The sequence below is a fragment of the Podarcis liolepis genome (genome assembly GCF_965112155.1).
Source record: "Podarcis liolepis genome assembly, chromosome: 10".
In the NCBI taxonomy this organism is placed as follows: domain Eukaryota; kingdom Metazoa; phylum Chordata; class Lepidosauria; order Squamata; family Lacertidae; genus Podarcis; species Podarcis liolepis.
In genome coordinates, this window is record NC_139562.1 from 29,265,282 (window position 1) to 29,285,575 (window position 20,294).

Here is a 20,294-nt window from a genome sequence, read left to right on the forward strand (position 1 = left end):
TGAAGAGGCAGCCGGGCGCCGCCAGTCGGTTGTGCTCGGTGGAGGAAGGGACCAGGCGGAAGAGGCGGCGTCGAGGCTCCGGCCCCGGAAGAAGCGCGCCTCGGCCTCCGGAGCCCAGCATGGGCCGCAAGAAGAAGCAGAAGCAGGAGCGTCGCGCGGCGGCGCTTCGCAGGGTCGTCACTTTCGACGAGGAGAACCGGCGGTGAGTGCAGGCAAAGCGGGCGGCCGGGCGGCAAGCTGCTTCTCCCTCCCCGCGCGAGGCGACGGGCGCGGCTTCCCTGCACGAGGTCTCCCGTCCAGAAGTGCCTCTCGCCGCGGGAGGCAGCGGGGTTTCGCGCCCGGAGGGCAGCTGCGAAACCCTCGGAAGCAAACCGCGCGAGCACTGCGATCCGAGGGTCTTGTGCACGCGTGCAGCGGGACGGGGGTGCAGTGGCGTGTGCTTCAACGGGGCGAGGGAAACACATACATATACAGTGGTACATGGTTCTCAAACTTAATCCGTTCCAGAAATCCGTTCCAAGACCAAAGCGTTCCCAAACTAAGGCGCGCTTTCCCATAGAAAGTAATGCAAAATGGATTAATCCATTCCAGACTTTTAAAAACAAACCCTAAAGCAGCAGAACTGTCCAGCATCACCTTAGAGACCAACTTTAATGCATGCACACAAAAGCTTATACCAAGAGCAAACTTAGTTGGTCTCTAAGGTGCTACTGAATAATTTTTATTTTTTATATATATATTTCGACTGCATCAGACCAACACGGCTACCACCTGAACCTAAAGCAGCAATTTAACATGAATTTTACTATCTAACGAGACCATTGATCCATAAAATGAAAGCAATAAACAATGTACTGCAGCCACACAATCAATCAATCAGTAGCTGAACTGAGTTCCACACAGTCACAAAAAACCTGCAAAAACAGACCTCAGCGTAACACTCAAATCGGAAGCGTGGCACTCAAAATGGAGCATGTTCGGCTTCCGAAAAATGTTTGCAAATTGGAACACTTATTTCCAGGTTTTTTGCAGTGTTTGAGTTCCAAGTTCTACCAAAGCATTTGAGAACCAAGGTGCCCCCTGTACACACACAACATTCCCACAAAGCAAACAAGTATAATTATTATTTATTCAACTTATACACTGCCCTATACCCGGAGGTCTCAGGGCAGTTCACAACAAAATCATAACATATAAAAATCAAACTAAAAGCAGTAACCCAATACCCCACCCCCAGCCACGTTCTAAAAGGGTGTTGGGTGTCAATAAGATCAACCAAAGGCCTAGTTAAAAAGCAACGGGTTTGCCTGGTGCCTAAAGGTGTATAACCGGCAGATAGCTGGACTGAGTTTTATAATACTGTAAAGTCCATTCTGCCTATTTTATGTATTTACTGAATTTCTATACTGCTCAGATTCCCCAGTGTACAACATAAAACCACAAGCATACCAGAGTAACAAACAAACAAAACATTAATCCTCTCATACAGTTTGAAAGGCCATGGGTTGTGTAATTAGCCAAAGGCCTGGGAGAAGAGGAATGTTTTTGCCTGGCGCCTAAATGTTTTTTAATGAATGTGCCAGGCAAGCCTCCCTGGGGAGAGCGTTCCCCAAATGGGGAGCCACAGCAGAAAAGGCCCACTCTTGTGTTGCCACGCTCCAGACCTCTCTGGGAGGAAGCATACGAAGAAGGGCCGCATACAATGATTGCAGGGTCCAGGTCAGTTCATATTGGGAGAGGTGGTCCTGAGTCGTTTCAAGGTTGTATAGGTCAGAACCAGCCCTTTGAATTGGGCCCAGAAACAATTCGGCAGCCAGTGCTGTCGACCCAGGAGCAGTGTACAGTGGTACCTTGGGTTAAGAACTTAATTCATTCTGGAGGTCCGTTCTTAACCTGAGATACCACTTTAGCTAATGGGGCCTCCCGCTGCCGCTGCACGATTTCTGTTCTCATCCTGAAGCAAAGTTCTTAACCCGAGGTACTATTTCTGGGTTAGTGGAGTCTGTAACCTGAAGCATCAGTAACCTGAGGTACCACTGTAATATGTTCAAACTGTCTTGTCCCTGTGAATAATCACCCACCTTCAGGGGCAGCGTATAATGTGTTGCAGTAATCTAACCTAGAGGTTACCAGAGCGTAGATAACAGAAGTTAGGCTATCCCTGTCCAGATTGTAACTCCTTATTCTACTGCATGTGTGCGCCAAACCCCACAAAAGGAGCTTAGCCCATGATGCTGATGGTTTTGTGCTGTTTGTGGCTTTATGAGGTGATTGTGATTGAGAAAGATGGCTTTTGATCTGCTAGGGGATAGTTGTTCTTCCACTGTCTCTAACTTGCTCTTTGGTATATTTACTCTTCCCAGGGATTACTTGACTGGGTTCCACAAGCGTAAGGTTGAGAGGAGGAAAGCGGCTGTGGAGGAGATAAAACGCAAACTGAAAGATGAGCAAAAGAAGATGAAGGAAGAGGTATATACTCCCGGGGGGGGGTGTATTTTCAAAGCAAACAATAAAATATCAGACCTTTGTCAGCTTTTCCAATTCTCTGATGAAGTGTCACTGTATTAAGTAATGCTGCATGGTTCGTGAAGCTGTAGTGAAGCAATGGTTGCCTAGGAACTATTGAATGAGTTTCGTTAGAGTTTCCTCCTGGTCAGAAACAGTTTTTGCCAGGAAATCTGTGGCCCTCTAGATGTTGCCAAGCTACAACTCCCATCATCCCTGACTGTTGGCCAGACCTGATGGGAGTTGGAGTCCAGCATTGTTTGGGGGCCCCAGGTTTCCTATCCCTTCTGGGAGCCTATGACCAACAGAATAGCCTGACAGACAGGATTTCTCAAGGAACATGAGATTCCTACAATGACTGGTTTGGCCCCCAAAAGATCATTTAGGGAGCTGCCTAATACTGAGCCAGACTATTGGTCCGGTTAGGTCAGTATTGTCTACATGGACTGGTAGCAGCTCTTGAGGGTTTCAGAATAGGGTTCTGTCCCATCCTTATCTGAAGATGCCCAGGGTTGCACATGGGAACGTGAGCATGTAAAGCAGATACTCTGCAACTGGGCTACATCCCTTGTTGTTTACCGCACCCTGATCCTCATGGCTCTTCCAAAGGTCTCTTTCTAGGCTTGCTCTCCTTTTATTTTGACTTGGTCATAACCTCGAGTCTCCTTTCAGTCCTACCTCTCAGAAGCCTGCCTTCCATTTTCCCTTCGTGCCCTTTAACACCACACAAAAGTATGCAAAATTGCACTTGTTCACTATCCTGACAACCTATTCCTCCCTGTCTTTCCTACTCATCATCTCATTCTAGACATGCAGCCCAGACCTGTGTTTGTTTAAAGGTAAAGGGACCCCTGACCATTAGGTCCAGTCGTGACTGACTCTGGGGTTGCGGCACTCATCTCACTTTATTGGCCGAGGGAGCTGGCGTACAGCTTCCAGGTCATGTGGCCAGCATGACTAAGCCGCTTCTGGAGAACCAGAGCAGCACATGGAAACGCCGTTTACCTTCCCACCAGAGCGGTACCTATTTATCTACTTGCACTTTGACGTGCTTTCGAACTGCTAGGTTGTGTTTGTTTACTCCACAGTAAAAAAAGCAACAACCCTGGGATTGCAGGCTTGATGGACACAGTGTTGTTATCTGAGAAACTAAATGCTGGAATTTCCCCAGGTAGCTGCTGACTTACTACTTGGCTCCAAAGGAGAAGGTGTGCAAGTTCTGGTTTCTGGGATTTTGGCTGATGTCTCGGATGAGACCAAGCAACTGTTTATCTGAAAGCATTCTAATTATTTGTGGAATTTTTTGTTTTTAGAGGCACAAAGAATACATGAAGATGTTGAAAGAGAGAGAAGAAGCCTTGGGTACGTGTCCTTTCTGAAGGTGTAACTGTTAAAGTTGTCTGTGTTGTTATTTAATGTATTGTTATTTAATCCCCTTTTACATGTGTCGCAAGGGAATTTACAAATGTCAAGACTGTGGAGATAGCGGTTCATTTTGTGCATCTTTTTGGTTATGTGTTACTGATGGACTTTCCCTCTCCTCCACCTTCCTTTAGAAGGATAGTTATTGTATGACGTTGCAGGAATCCTAGCAAAGATCAGCCCTCTTGAATGGCTGATGGGATTTGTAGTTCAAATCACCTGGAGCGTATTGGTATAGTTCATTAGAATTCTAAAAACCGTGGCAGAAATCATCTAGTTACAACAAAAAGTAGTTGGGAGTCTCAAACGCCTGTGTGTATGAAGAAATAGAATATGTAGCAGTTTGTCTGAGAAGTTCAAACTCAGCTGAGTTTCTGCCCTAAATTCTCCATCCTTTACGTTGAAGAAACTGTTTTGACACTTGTGATTTCTTTGGGTTCCTTATTTAATCTTCCCAGAGGAAGCTGATGAGCTAGAGCAACTGGTAACATCGCAAACGGAGTCTGTGAGCTATGACCACCCAAACCACACAGTCACTGTTACTACCATCAGTGACTTGGACCTCTCAGGAGCACGTCTGGTGGGACTAAGCACCAACGAGGTAATTCCTCTCTGCAAGCTTGTATGTTCAGCCCAATTCTATTTTTTTCTAGAGGTGTATATTTGTTGATTAACTAACTACTGGAGTTTAGGTCTGGCATCTCTCTTAAATTATTTAACAATCCCATGTGTGTGGGATGTGCCACAAAAAAAGGTTGCTGCCCCAAGGAGCCTGCAGCCTACAATTCAGCATAGAGAAGGCATTGGGGGTGGAAGAATATGCATTCAGTTTGGACCTTGTAGTTGGACTTAATTTCCATGGAGCTTCACATTTGCGTTTTTGAAGACTGAACCTCTGAACCAGCCAAGTTTGAAAATGTTTCATTTCATGAGACGTCTTGTAAGATAGAAAAGCCATCTAAGCATTTTTCAGGGCCGACCGTTTCTCAAGAGAATATGCTATTGCTAAGTAGGAACTGTGTCTCTGTCCAAAGTGGTACTTGGAGAAGTTCAATATAAGCGTCTCTTGCCATATGCTTTGCAACTCCTGCAGTGCTTGACAAGGGAAATCCTCAACATTAGTCACTTGGGATAAACGTGAACAGCTGGAGGGAGGAGCATTTTCTGTGCTGAGTCCTTGCCTCTTTTGGCATCAGCCAGATTCCCACAAGCTGCTTTTTCAAAGCCCAGCACAAGCTCTGTGCTGTTCAGTCAAATCTGCTTTTGATCAGAATTGTTTCTTCAAAATAAAAAAAATAGATCTTTATATAAACACATGGCTTCACATTCTCTAATGTAGGCTAGAATAAAATGATGGAGTGAGGATCTGTTCCTGGATCTCCCTGGTCCTGCATCCTGACTGTCACATACGGTGCTCCGTGTATTTGAAGGATTTAACATCCTAGATCTCATTAATACCCACAATAGCACTGTATGACAGGCCAGTATTAGAGATGGTGATGGAAGCTTGCATAACCGCACATGGTATCCTTGATTCCTGATAGTAAGAGCTGTTCGACAGTGGAATTTGCTGCCAAGGAGTGTGGTAGAGTCTCCTTTGGAGGTCTTTAAGCAGAGGCTTGACAACCATATGTCAGGAGTGCTCTGATGGTGTTTCCTGCTTGGCAGGGGGTTGGACTCGATGGCCCTTGTGGTCTCTTCCAACTCTATGATTCTATGATTCTATGATTCAAGCTGAGACTTCCTGAGTCATAGGTCACACTGATAGCCACCACACTTAATGAATATGTGCGAGAGGTTTTTACACCCATGCTGCAAGTTCTGATTTACCCTACAAAAGAAGACAAGTCTGATGCAATAGCTGATTTTGAAACTAGCTTAGTAAGTAAGTTACTTGTCAAATTGACCCGGGTTCATATATGTTTACACTAGCAGTGCCTAGATTTCTGTGTGGCTCATATGCCTCTTTTTTATTTTTTTTAGGGAGAAGATGCTGGAATGGAAAAAAAAGACGAAGATGCTTCAAGCAAACCTGCGTGCATCTTTCCTAAGAAATCTAGAGATCCTTTCCTGTCTCAGAGGTAGTTATGATTGGTTAACCCTCACCTTTTAACCTTCAAAACCAAGTTCAGAACATCTGTGGCTCTCCCAAGTACTGCTGGAATGCAACTCATTTCATCCCTGACCATTAGCTATGCTGGTTGGGGCTGATGTGAGCTCAGTATCAGAGGCCCCATGCCTCTGTATTCTAGTTAATTGCACTCATGCCTTGCTGATGGGCTTCCCATAGGGATCTGGTTTGCTTCTGTGAGAACCAGATGATGGAATAGATGGGCTTTAATTCTCATCCACCAGGACTCCTCTTACATAACTGCAGGGCTATAGGGGTTTGCTCTCCCTCAGAGAGATAATTCTGGGGTTGGAAGAGACCCTCCCCTTGCTCTTTTTCGCCCACTCACAAGCCGATCTGTGAACAAACTGTCTTGAATGTCAGCGGTGTGCCAAGGACCTTGAGTCTTAAGGACAGCCTTGTAAATAAGTTACGTTGCAATCCTACTTACCTTGGATTTGAGCCCCATTGAGCTAGATACGACTTACTCCTGGGTAGAAATAGTTAGGTTTGCACTGTTAGTTACCCAAAACTGCCTCCATGATGGTGGGCACAGAGGAGAAATGCCATCTTCTGGGGCCGCTGTGGAAGTGCAAGGTTGTAACTTTTCACAGCCTGGTTAAGAAAAAAGGAAAGTACAGTGGTGCCTCGCAAGACGAAATTAATTCGTTCCGCAAGTCTCTTCGTCTTGCGGTTTTTTCGTCTTGCGATGCACGGTTTCCCATAGGAATGCATTGAAAATCAATTAATGCGTTCCTAGGGAAACCGCCTTCAGACCAGGTCCGGGGACAGTCTGTCCCCGGACCTCTTCTGAAGGCTGGGGGGGACGGACAAGGGCTTTTCTTCCCACCCCCAGCATTTTAAAAAACCCCGGGACAGCGGAGGACCTCTCCGCTGTCCGGGGCGATTTAAAAGCCCCTGGGAAGGCAGGCAGGGGGGACAAAGACTTTTGCCCCCCGCCAGCCTTCAGAAGAGGTCCTGGACCTCTTCTGAAGGCGGGCGGGGGGCGAAAGTCTTTGCTCCCCCCCGCCTGCCTTCAAAAGGTGTCCCCGCGGCGGCGGGAGGTGTCCCCTGCCCCCCGCCCGGCTTCGGAGCACCGGGAGAAGCGATCTCCCCGCTGCCCCTTGCTTCAAAAGAGGTCCGAGGGCAGCGGGAAGCGAAGCGCTTCTTCCCCGCTGCCCACGGACGTCTTTTGAAGCAAGGGGCTGCGGGGAGATCGCGATCTCCCCGCAGCCCCTTGCTTCAAAAGAGGTCCGGGGGCAGCGGGGAAGAAGCGCTTCGCTTCCCGCTGCCCCCGGACCTCTTTTGAAGCAAGGGGCGGTGGGGAGAAGCGATCTCCCCGCAGCCCCTTGCTTCAAAAGGGAAGACCCGCTGTCCCCGGGGCAAGCTTCGTTTTGCGAAGCAAGCCCATAGGGAAATTCGTCTTGCGAGGCAACTCGAAAACGAAAAAACCTTTCGTTTTGCGAGTTTTTCGTCTCGCGAGGCGTTCGTCTTGCGGGGTACCACTGTAAAGCCTTCTAGCAAACAGTGGTGCAGAGAGGACAATGCAAATGTACTGTCTTGCCTTCCTCTGCAACCAGCCCAGAAACCAAGCAGAGTGCTGGAGGAGGAATGGAGAGATTTGCCTCTCCTCAACCATCCCACTCACTCACCTGCATGGAATTCCTGGTCACCAGTGGCTACTGTGTTGTTAAATGCAACATGGGTTCAATGCTGAAATACCATTATGTAGCAAAAAGGGTTGATAACCATGCTGCACCACAAGAGGGCATTCTCTGCCTTGTCTCAGCACCATTCACTCACTTTCTAAATTTTTAGGAGGCAAGGAAAAAACTATTGTTGTCCAAGCAGCTATCTGCATCACACGTGTTCATATGAGAATGTTTTTATTCCACCATTAATGACATTGTTTGTGTTGTAATCTATCCTTTTTAAATACTGTATGTTAGCAAGTGCATTTTTAAAAAGTCTTGCTGTGTGCAGAGCTCCAGTTCAGGGTTCCAGGAAGCCTGGTTCACATTCCTCCCTCTCCCACATCCTGTCCAAAATAGTCAGCCAATGTTCTGTGCCCACTGATCATGCTCATTCTTCATTGGGAATGGGTGTTGGTGTTGTTTTGGAGTTTTGCCTTTATCCCGAACATGTGTGTATGTTTGTTTGGTTAGGTTTTGGTTCCTCTGAAGACCTTTTCCATTCCTGCATCAATTTGCTGTCACATTGCAATGGGTTTCCTTAGGATTAGCACTCGACGAAAGAGGTTGTCAAGGTGGGGGACTGGATCTAGCCAAGCCTCTTGACCCAGGCTGTTGACTGGGCCGCTGTCCTATGACATCAGATGCTGCTGGGGCTGATGGGAGTTGCAGTCCAAAACATATTGAGAGGACCAGCTTGGCAAAGTTTGGGTTAGCCTGCAGAAATGGCTTGCATGAGACGTGGCGATGGCCACCAACTTAGATGGCTTTCAAATGCAATAAGAGCAATTCACAGAGAACAAGGCTATCAGTGGCTGTTAGTAATGCCTCTATACCACCTCCAGAACCAGACACAGCATGTGTCTGGATACCAGTTAGCAGGAAGCAATAGCAAGAGAAGATGGTTGCCCTCATGCCCTGCTTGCGGTCTTCCAGGGGCATCTGGTTGGGCTGCCACTGTGGGGAAGCAGGATGCAAGACTAGATGAGCCTTTGGCCTGGTCCAACAGGCCTCTGGTTATGCAGGTCAGAGTTACCTAGACTGAGGTTGGGGGGAAAGGGGGGTCTTAAGGAGAGAGAAGAGGACTGATTAATATTCCTGGTACAGGGGGAAACTCTGGCAGGTTGCAGAGAGAAGGGAGACATCTGATGAGGTTTAATGTTGTTGGACTGCCTATTCCTGTCACCTTTGACTATTGGTTATGTTGGTTGGGGCTCCAACAACAACTGGAGGGCGCCACATTGGCTATCCCTCTTCTTTCTACAAGGAGTGGCTAGAATATGGCATTCAGAGCATATGATGTATCCCATGTATCGAGTCAGGCCAGTTGGTCCTTGTACAATCTACAGTGGCAGCATGTCTCGAGTGTGGGTCTTACCTACTGAGATCCCTGGAGATGCCAGGAATTGAACCCACAACCCTCCACATGCCAGCTGTATGCTCATACCGCTGAGCTATGCCTTCTCCCAGGTGATCTCCCATCTAGGTAGCATACAGGGCCAGATCTGCCTAACTTCAGCAATAACCGAACTGCCTAACTTCAGCTGAAGCAAGAAATGGGTGTGGGAAGTGTAGCTGGGGCTGAAGCGTTTTATAAATGAAGACTGGGAACTGGTTTGCCTCTGGAATTCATTTATTTGTTCTCCTCCCCGTTACAGGATTTCTTCGCTCACGGCCACACTGCATTCCCGTAGCCAGAAAAAGACCAAAGGAAGGCAGGCCAGACACAGCCAAGGATCGAGGAAGAAAGCCCAGAAGCCAAGTACAGGGCGGACGAGCAAGACCCTGCGCCGAAGAATGACAGGCAAAGGGAGGCATTTCCAAGACTGAAGTGAAGACAGTAGCCTGCTAAGTTTTGAGAGCTCTGGGTTACTTGGAAAGCTCATTTTGTGTCAGCGATGTCTCTTTCGTTCAGAGCTTCAGTGGAAGTGCAAAACTTTCTTGAAACTAGTTCATGAGCCAAGGAGTGCTGGGCCTGTTGCTTGGAAAAGTAAAATTATTTTTGTGCACAACAGCCTACTTTGACTAAGCAAGTGTGATTGTTGTGTGTAGGCCCATTGCTCTGTAACTGCCCACACAAAAGAAAGAAAGAGCAGATGCACTTTTCCCAAGTATTGATAACAGCTAAACTGGTAAATGGTTACGTCTGCATAGAAGTCCAGGGTCTGTGTCCTTCCTCACTGGGAGATCTGGTGCTATGAATGCTTAGTGAGTGACCACATAGGCCCCAGGCAAACTTCTTTCTTCTGCCTGCATCATTTTTTTATTTTGTTATATAAATGTCTGTTGGGAGGAAACTTTGTATGCCTTTATTTCTCACGAACTCTTCTGACACTTGGATTGTAGGAGAATCTGCTGGGTACTATTATTTATAGAGCATCTGCGACAAAGGGCTTTGTAACTCTCTGCTTTACCCTCATAAAAGATTTGTGCTATTCTCATTTTAGATGTGAAAACACACACAGTTACTTCCTTGTGGTCACAGACAGTGAGTCTACAGCAGAGAAGGGGATGGAAGGCAGGTCTCCCAGATCAAAGGCTGTTGCTCCATCCAAACAAATAGCATGGCCAGGATCCAAGAGCTACTTTAGCTTAGTTGCATCCCTGGGTTTGCATTTACCTGATGGGATTTTTCAAAGATATTTTTGGTGTCATTTCCCACAATGCCCAAAGCCACTCACAGCATTAGCATCATGCAAACTACTGAGATAGCTATTTTTGATTAAGTGGTATATAAATCTTGCTTAATTAATAAAACCACAGTGACGGTCAAAATACAAGACATTTGGAGGGGAAAAATGATTACAGAACATCTTAATAAATTCAAATAGGATTTATTAAAGAAATACAGTTAAGTACTTAATTCGTTCCGGAGGTCTGTTCTTAACCTGAAGCACTGCTTTAGCTAATGGGGCCTCCTTCTGCCGCCGTGCCGCCGGAGCATGATTTCTGTTCTCATCCTGAAGCAAAGTTCTTAACTGGAGGTACTATTTCTGGGTTAGCGGAGTCTGGAACCTGAAGTGTATGTAACCCGAGGTACCACTGTAAATCTAGACTTAATATGTAAATGCAGAGCAAAATCAAACTTAGCGTGCACAGACACTCACTCACTAAAGCTAACCCATGCAACAAAAAGTTAGTCCTGCTGTCCTCCAAATGACCAGAAACTTAGAGTCCTAGAATCATAGAGTTTGAAGGGACCCCAAGGGTCTTCTAGTCCAACCCCCTGCAATTCAGAAATTCCAACTAAAGTATCCATGACAGGTGGCTATTTAACTTGTCTTAAATTCAGTGCCAAGGGGGCTGGGGGTCTTATCAATGGGGTAGCCAAAGGAAGCTAGCAGTAGCAGCAAAAGGAAAGTGCTGGGGAGGGCAAAGAGGGTAAGTTTGGGTATTCCAGCTGCTGCTGTTATTACTATTACTACTACCACTACATTTATATCTTAGCATTTCTCCAAGCAGCTCCAGATGGTGTACACACATCTTATCCCCCTCCCCATTTTATCCTCGCAACAACCCTGTGAAGTAGGTTAGGCTTAGAAACTGACTAGCCCAAAGTCACGCTGTGAGCCTCATAGCTAAATGGGGAGTCTGTCCCTGGTCGGCCAGGTCCTAATCCAGCACTCAAAACTGCAACGCCACACTGCCTCTCTTAGTCTTTTTCCCCCTAACAACGGACCCTGTGCTGTTATGTAAAATGTTACAGAATCTCCCCTGAATTTCAAAAATGGAATATCTATGCATTGATGGGGGTGGAGGATTTCTGGAAAACACGAGGCCCATGTTTCTCTGTCTGTAGATCTTGTAGCATAGTTCTTCAGATCCTGGACAGTGCTTCTTGCTTATCTGGAGCTGGGTGGTGTTAGGAGGAAAGTAATCTCTTCAGCTACTAAAGGCTGGGATTTCATGTGTCGTGACCTGGCATTTGCTTCAGTATGTCCACTCCACCAATACAGACAGAGCCCCTCAGACGTCTGTTGTCTGCCTCTTGTGGAGTAGCAGCAGCACAGACTGGGGTTTCCCCCTTTGAACTTTTAGAACTGCCTTGGAGGTTATTCTCAAAACAGCTGTTCAGTGAACATGTTAAAAATCAGGCTCTGCTTTGCTTTTTGGATACTACGAGTCTACGTGGTAGCTGGTATTCATTAGCACTGTTTCTCAATTGGAGGAGGCACCAATTTTTTAAAAATAATGGTGCGTAGAGAAGGATGTGCTGAAGACAACCCTCACAGGCCTGTCTAAATATTGCAGGATAATTCATTGCTTATATAGTGTGCATGTTTTGAAATCATAGAAGCCAGATTTGCAGCGGTAGTTTTCACAAGGGACGTGTGGTTTTTTTAATTGAGCAAAGGCTAGAAAGGGCCAGCAACATTGCATTGCCCACTGACTGACTTCCGTATAAACCCTCCGCCCCATAATGGTGAGGCGATATTTAACCTGTTCTAGTGGGAATAGCACTTCTAAAGAATTGCGTTCATTCTTGGTCCACTGATAGATCGGGCATTGTCATTGGAGCCCTAAGTGTGGGATGAGATGTAGATAGAAAGGTTGACTGCACTTATCTGTGTTCTGGCAACCTATTGATAATAATAATAATAATAATAATAATAATAATAATAATAATAATAAATTTGTATTTATACCCCGCCCTCCCCAGCAAAGACCGGGCTCAGGGCGGCTAACACCCAATATAAAAACAAATTGATTGAAATGCAACTTAAAAACAAGATTAAAATGCAACATTAAAATACAGCCTCATTTCAATGGAAACTCAAATCAAAAACTTTTGGGGGGATGAAAACGTCAAGATTAGACGGTTGCAAAGCTGCCTTTGACTGTCCAGAAACTTCAGATTCCTGCATTGCAGGCGGTTGGGCTAGATGACCCTCAGGGTCCCTTCCAACTCCACAATTCTTTGATTCGCTTAGTTCAAATGCAGCTGCTTAGCCAGTAACTGGAAAGGGCTTCAAGGAACATGTTTTTAAACTGCTGCAGTGGGTGCTGTTCTGTTTCTGCACACAATTCAAAAGTGCTGGTTTTGCACATTTTAAAACCTGAGACACTCAGGTATGTAAGGACAGTCTTCTCCCATATGAGACTGTGTGAACCTTACATTCATCAACTGAGTCCTCCTGCCTTCTGTGGTTATAATTTACTTACGGTATTTTAAAGCACGCACCACCACCTCTCTTTGGACAAAAAAGTCTCTGCTTTCAAATCAGTTACACAAGACAAATCCCTGCGCTTGGGCTTAAAAGGTCCAACATAAAAGGAAAAGGAGATGAGAAGGAGGAGGAAAAAAGCAAACTCAGGCACCACTTCTTAATGGGTCAGAGAGGCTTATCAGTTGGGACAGCCTGTATATGGAATACCTTGTGCAGGATTCTTGCCCCAAGTTTCATATCTTTTTGACATCAGTCAAGAGACCTAGCCTTCATGTTCATGCTGGATTGTCTTAATCTGTCCCATTTGGTCTTGTGCCATTTTTAATTATGAGTTGTATTGTAGAAGTAACAATCAGTGCGCCAAGGAACTGGGGGAGTAATTTACTCATGTAAGCAAGATATAGTACGTAGACATTTGTAAACAGCAAGCATAAGTATCCAAAATGCCCCTCACAGGAGGACTGTAGGAATGTCTGACTGTTAAAGCAGCTTGTTTTTTGTCTTCTTTGTGAGATATTTGGGATTCTTGGATAAGTGTGGGGATGGGAAGAGGAGAGAACATAAGAAGAGCCTGTTGCATCAGACCAGTGGTCCATCTACTCCAGCATCCTGTTCTCACAGTGGCCAATCAGATGCCAGTGAGAAAGTTGCAAGCAGAATCCAAGCACAAGAGCCCTCTCTCCTCCTGGGGTTTTCAGCAACTGGTGTTAAGAAGCATTACTGCATCCGACTGTGAAGAGGCATAGTTGTGTGTGTGTCTTGTGACTCCCGATCATATGAGGATTTTTGGTATGCAGCTCATAGGATTAAATATTTACGCCACTCCTGGTGCATGGATAAATGCAAAAAGCACCATTTTCGTGACAATCAGAAGTATTTCTGCTTTTTCGTTACATCTTCTGCTTCCTAGGTTGCTATAGAACCCTTTCTCTGTTTATTTCTTTTAATAGGGGGGTGTAAATGATGTCTTTTATATTTTTCTTATTGGCTATTGGCTGCTGCTAAGCAGCAGTGTTTGGCTCTTGGACAGCCTCTGAAGTGTTTTCTGTACCCCAAAGTTGTTAACTAGCAAAGAGAATGGAAATTGAGTTGGAAAAAGGCCAGATGTTTTGGTGGTAAATGAAGAAATATCAATGGGTTTGCCCTACTTCTGAGTAACTCGTAATGGTCTGGTTCTGTCACATTCCACAGCTCAGTGCTCCTATTTTTTCACTGTTTTATTTAACCATGTATAATCCTCTGAAACCGGAGGGCATTAGCTTGCCATTGCCTCTGTTGAAATCATACAAGATTGGGGTGAAAATTTCAAATGTCGATTCTTAAAAGAATTTCTGTCAAATGCCAGTGTTTGCGGGGGGGGGGGGGAGCAGTCCTAGCCCTGCGTTGCAGCAGCTGGATGAAGATAAGAGAGCTATTCACTCGATTCCTTGTGCCAGCCTAATGAAGTTCTTATATAAAATATCATTTTTATTCCAAACAATAAAAACAAAACAGGTCAACAGTACAAAGCAGTATCAGGGTTACATGAGTGGTCAGAAGATGCCATCACTCCTTCAAGCTAGATGACCTAGCCAAAAGCCTAGTGAATTTCGGACAATATCGTGGCTCTACTGTTCTAAATGCCCCTCATAATTATAATGGTGCAGAGAGGCGGGGGCGAAGTTAAGGGCATGGTGAGCACCCTCAGTTCAGATCCCGGTCTTCTACATGACTGGGTCCCTCCAGAGGCAGTTTTAGGGTAGCATGGCCAGTTCAGCTGCACTGGGCACTGCAGTGATGTTGTAGAAGGGGGGAGTACCAAATGTTAGCGTTTCGCAGGGCGCTGCTGATATTTGAGAGCCCAAAGTCTGCTGCTCTCTTGTATGTGAAATTACACTAGCAAAATAATTCCTGAGCTGAATAGGCACCCGCTGTAGTTGATGGGGAGCTGAAGATGTCAGCCTTACTCCCACCACACTGGAGAATCGGATTCTAGCTAATCCAGAGCTCATTGCAGTTCTCCACCAGAAGTTAAATAGTGGAAGGAGGTTATGGAAAAAGATGTGTCTCCTGCACTCCCCACTTCTGAAGCCCCCAAGGAGTGAGATGAGTATACAGGCAGCCAAACAGCCATGAACATTGCATGCCCTACAGACATCTAGTTGGCCACTGTCCAGAACAGGATGCTGGACTAGATCAGGGGTCAGCAACCTTTTTCAGGCGTGGGCCGGTCCACTGTCCCTCAGACCTTGTGGGGGGCTGTGCTGTATTTGGGGAGAGGGAATGAACGAATTCCTATGCCCCACAAATAACCCAGAGATGCATTTTAAAGAAAAAGACACATTTCTACTCATGTAAAAACACGCTGATTCCCGGACTCTCTGTGGGCCGGATTTAGAAGGCGATTGGGCCGCATTCAGCCCCTGGGCCTTAGGTTGCCTACCCCTGGACTAGATGGATCATGGGCCTGATCCTGCAAAGAAGGCTTATACTCTGGCCTCCTAAACCACACCCTAACCACAGCTGCTGGCAGTAGAGGAGTATCAGGGATTGCTTACTCATGAGTAGACCCCTTACTCACAACTAGACCAATATCTCCAGGTCCAAAGATGCATACTGTGTTTTCACTCTTCGTATTGGACCTGAAGCCTTTGGCACCGGTGGTCTTGGGGACAGGAGGGGGGTGTGCCTCTTCCTCTGGCAGTCCCAAGGGTTGCACTTTCTCCCTGCCCCTCTGTCTGTGCTGCAGTGTGTCAGAGTGATGCGGGAGTGCAGGACCCCAGCTAGCAACGTCATCATTGCCTATTGTGTAGCAGTTGCCAGCTTAGCTGCACCGTAGGATTGCAAGGCCTGTCTGCAGTCGGCTGCTTCCATCTGGGAATTGCCCACAATTAGAAATGTGCTTGAATGTGCAATGAATTAGCTTTCCTCTTGATGGGCGGAAGAGCAGCTTTCAGTGGCTGGGTGGTCTAATGAAGAGATGCGCAGGCTTTGCTCTAGTGAGTTTCCCCCTGCGGAGAGTGAGAACAACATGGCCAAGGGTATCAAAGCCAAAGCTTCCATGAGGCTGTCGTCCCACCTTGGGGGGCAGGTAGACTGAGCGTCAGAGAAAGGAGGCTCCAGACATGCTTGCAGGGACCCCAGATTTTATGAGAATTGAAAAGGTCTATGAAAATGGAGCTAATTTCAGTAGATGCAGCCCATGCAAGTATTCATGAAAGTTTGTCCTTTTGGGTATTGCTACAACAGTCTCCCATGGGAGGTGGTGAACTCTCCTTCCTTGGAGGTTTTAAAGCAGAGGTTGGATGGCCATCTGTCATGGATGCTTTAGATGAGATTCCTGCATTGCAGGGAGTTGGACTCAATGACCTTTGAGGTCCCTTCCAACTCTACAATTCTTTGATTCTATACAACTTCCATTCTCCCTGGTCATTGATTGCCCATGCTGAGTGGGGATGATGATGGGACTTGGAGTCCAATAACACCTAAAGCGTGACTATAGGTTCTCCGTCCTGGGAAGGGGATGCCAGGAGCTCATATTCAAACTCTTATGCAGATAGTCCACACGCAGAGTATCCAACAGGGTGCTCACCAGAGGTCATTGGACCATAACTCCTATCATCCCTGATCATGCTTGAAGTTCAACACCATCTCACAGGCACCAAACATATTATCTATGTAATAGAATTGCGGAGATTTTTTTTCAATAAGAAGATTGCATTCCTTTCTGGGCAACCTCCAGGAAGCCCCGTGCCAGTGGTGGGTGAGGCCAGAGGCAGAAACGGGTCAAGCAATGAAAGCTATTGTTGTTATCGTTACTTCTGTACAGTAGGCTATATTCTGTGCACACTCACACACCCTTCTCTATCCTCCGTCCAGACAAACAAGAGGGGTTTATCAGAGTTGAAGGTCACATTCCAATCAGGCCAAAAAAAACAACAACACTTGGGGATATGTGAAAGCAGATGTGGTTTTGGAAGAGTTGCAAGGGCCAGACAGAGAGGACCAGAGGGCAGGATTTGGCCCCCAGGACTGAGGGTACCCACACTCACGTCTTCTGCCTGTGACCAAGATCTCAGAAACTGCTTCTAGCATGTGGTGCCCAATGCTGCAGCTTGAAAGCTAGTGAGAAATACCTCTGAGCGTCCTTAGAGGGTAGCTTGGAGAGAGCAGGAATGTGGGGCTGCGGCTGGAAGTGCTGGCCTCCCTTTGCAAATGTGACTTTGTTTAGTCTCTCACACAGGTGCAGGACCCAGTTTGTTCCACTCATCTGCTCTGATTGGGCTAGTAATTTTCTATTTTGAAAGGCTAATCTGGGCCTTCTGTTGACCCCTTTTTCCCCTCGAAGGGTGTGTTTAGAAATGACAGGTGCACCATTTCCACAAGTGAAGCTGGGATTAGACTGCACTAGGCCAAAACAACAACTGGGTGCAACAAGGAGAAATGAAAATGAATGGAACAAAGGGAGACAGATGTAGTTTGAGTTGGTTTGCACCCAGCCTTTTACTGCATAGGTGTGTGGCACAGGTAATGGAAGTTTTTGCAGGTCTGGACAGGAACAGGTTAGCCTTTGAGCCTGGCTGTGCATAGAACTTCAATGGGTCTGTTCTGAGCATGACTATCCTTCGATATAACCTTATAGTCTCAGTTCTATGCTGTAGAGCTTACTTGGTCTGTACATAAGGACAGCGGCTTTGAAACTCTACCTTCTGGGGATTCATTTCCAGATTGGACTGTCTGCTGCAAAACCAGAGCTGCACCAAATTCTGATGTGTGTTCTCGTATTGTCACCCATCTTGAACTCAGAGGGACACCTTGGACCACAGCCACCCTTGCTGCTGCAAATTTGAAGGGAATATCAGCTGCAGTTGGCCAGCAGTCATTAAGGAAACCTAGTCCTCCATACTGATGATCATCTTCTTAATAAATCCCCAGTAAGCTTCTTCAGGATACAGAGTTTTACAAAGCCTAGTCCAGAGTCAAAATTACACCAATGCACAGGTAACTCATAGAGGCAGGGGAAGTTCGCATGCTTTGCATATGAATGTTCTCAGTTGCTAGATCCACCATTTTCAGATAAGGCTGGGAAATAATACTGTATTATCTGAACCCTTGTACCTGCTGTCAGTCAAGATAGAACTGGGATGGGAAGCCTGTGGCCCTCCAGATACAGTTGGACTCCAAATCCCATCAGCCCCAGCCAGCATGGTCAATGGTCTGGGATGATGAGAGTTGTAATCTGGCAACATCAGGAGGACCTCAAGTCCCCGTGGCAATACTTGAGCTTAAGTGAACCAGTGGTTTGACCACCAGGCATAACACTACTTCCTGTGTTCCAATCATAGTGCACTCAACAGCAGCAAACACAATCCAGAGCCTTGTGGCATTTTTAGGACTGCTGTTTTAAAATAAGCTCCCCAGACGGTAATATGTAAAATGACTGAGGACAGCATTCTTGCAATGATGATGATCATGATGATGATGATCATGAACTAGTTGCCTGAGCAAGATGGAAGGAGGCGATCAGGGGAGACGAATAATCAGGGCTGGCCCTTCCATTATTAAGCAGTGAGGCGGTTGCCTAAGGCAGCTGATTTTGAGTGTCAGGGAAAGGTCAGCAAATGGTTTAGCTATTTAATTTGACGTTTGTTTTTACTGCCAGGTAAGCGAAGAGGTGTTTATGGGATTTTTGTTTTTCTGCTTAAGGTGCCAAAATAAATTAACTGCCCCAAGGTACTAAGATGCACCTTGTTGGGGGGCGGGGCGGGGCTGGAGAGGCGGCGTCATTTGCTGCTGCTCCCTGAACAACCTGCAAAACACATTGCGCCGACCCTTTGAAGAGTGCTAAGCCGAGAGAGCGAGGCAGAGGCTTCCGTGACGGCGAAAGCAGAGGCAGAGAACTCCGCAGGGACTCAAAAACACATGTGGCTGCGTTTGCGTAGATTCCACGTTTCTTTTCCCATTACTTAAAATACTCGGAGCGTCAGCGAGACGCTGGTTTGGCACGAAGGCCAAGCGAGCTCACGCTGCAAAGGGAGGGAGGGAGAAATCGATCACATCCCCAGCGCCGCTGCAACGTGGCTCGCAAAACATGAAGAGGCGCCGAGCTAATTATGTATAAAACAACGCAACAAAACAAAAGTTTCGACTCCGAAAGTTCCAAGCACTGATCAGCATTCCGGCGGTTTTGATTCGCTACCGAATTAGCCCACCCCCCCTCTCCCAAACAGCCACTTAAAACGTAGTATTTAAATGAAGGTGATTCGTTCAGCCAATGGGAAAGGGGCCGGTGCTTGTATTCTCAGTCCACCTCCCCGTTTGTATTCATTGTTAAAAAAAAGAGAGCGAGAGAAGACAGCGGCGGAAGGGCTCCAGCTGTAGTCGCGTGTGTATATATATCTAGGATTGCATTTTGAAGGGTGCGCGCGTTTCTGCTGTTTTCTGTCGGTATGTTTTATTGATAAGTTGCGAGCATATTGATAAACTTAATTGGGGGAAGCAACACGGAAGTATTTTAGTGGTATCTTCCGAATTTTGATAAACACACGTGAAACTACCTAACGCGCCCCCGCCCCACTCTCGTTTAAAGGCAGAAAGTGGATTGTCAGGTGTTTGTGGCTTCCCCAGGTGATATGATAAAACCTGGTTTTATTGCTGCAGAGGCGTTGCAAATGGGGGCCAAAAAAAGAAATTTGAAGTCCTGCAAGGCTGAGAAGTGAAGAAGCTTTGGAGAGCATGTGTTAATTGTGAGAGTTTGTCTTCTGCAGTAGGCAGTGGCGTAGCGTGGGGGGTGCAGGGGGGGGGCGGCCGCACCGGGCGCAACATCTGGGGGTTAGGGTTAGGGGGCGCAAATCCACGGGTTAGGGGGCGCAAATTACTTGCCTTGCCCCGGGTGCTGACAAGCCACGCTACGCCACTGGCAGTAGGATAAATTCATTTTAACTGGCTTTAACCAAAAATATTATGGTAGTTCTGATTAATACTAAAATGGTCTTTTGATTGTTTAGCCGGACTAGATATGGTGCTTTGTGATGTGTGCACATGATAATTGTATGGTGGTTTGGTCTGTTCTTCACAGCCTTTTGCTTCCCACAGTGGTGTTTGATATGGATGGATTATTTCTTAAAAGAAGAGCACAGCAACCTCTTTCAAAGAAATAAAATTACTGTGGTGGCTCATAAAATCCAGCACACAGAAATAGTATGTGTCGAAACTCTGAAGAAATATCCTGTTGGCGGTGGGAAACAAATTAGGCCTACATTTATTTTAAAGTTGCGAAATTGCAAAGGCAATTTTGTTTCATGCTTGGTTCAAGTAACCTCATTTTATTCATCTTTCCTTATGTCCTCATGAGCACGAATAGATTAAAAGCAAGGGTAGGTGCCAATGGTTATTAATCCAGACATAATGCTTATGGAA

At 46.4% G+C, this 20,294-nt stretch overlaps 2 protein-coding genes across 3 annotated transcripts in view; both read left to right on the forward strand.

Moving 5' to 3' along the window:
- The first annotated feature begins 44 nt into the window (after positions 1-44).
- NOL12 (nucleolar protein 12) lies at positions 45-10,025 on the forward strand. The gene is made up of 6 exons (XM_083462412.1): positions 45-202; positions 2,364-2,469; positions 3,819-3,867; positions 4,386-4,528; positions 5,911-6,008; positions 9,387-10,025. Exons 1-6 carry the CDS (start codon positions 120-122, stop codon positions 9,556-9,558), a joined length of 651 nt encoding a protein of 216 aa, XP_083318538.1. The 5' UTR covers positions 45-119; the 3' UTR covers positions 9,559-10,025.
- A 9,176-nt stretch (positions 10,026-19,201) lies between these two features.
- The window catches only part of TRIOBP (TRIO and F-actin binding protein), a 62,285-nt gene continuing 61,192 nt past the window's right edge, over positions 19,202-20,294 (forward strand). Inside the window, exon 1 of one of the 2 annotated variants that reach the window (XM_083462282.1) lies at positions 19,202-19,322. The gene's annotated coding sequence lies outside the window, so the exon portion shown is untranslated. The remainder of the gene's footprint in view (positions 19,323-20,294) is intronic. The other variant, XM_083462283.1, reaches the window with a different exon arrangement.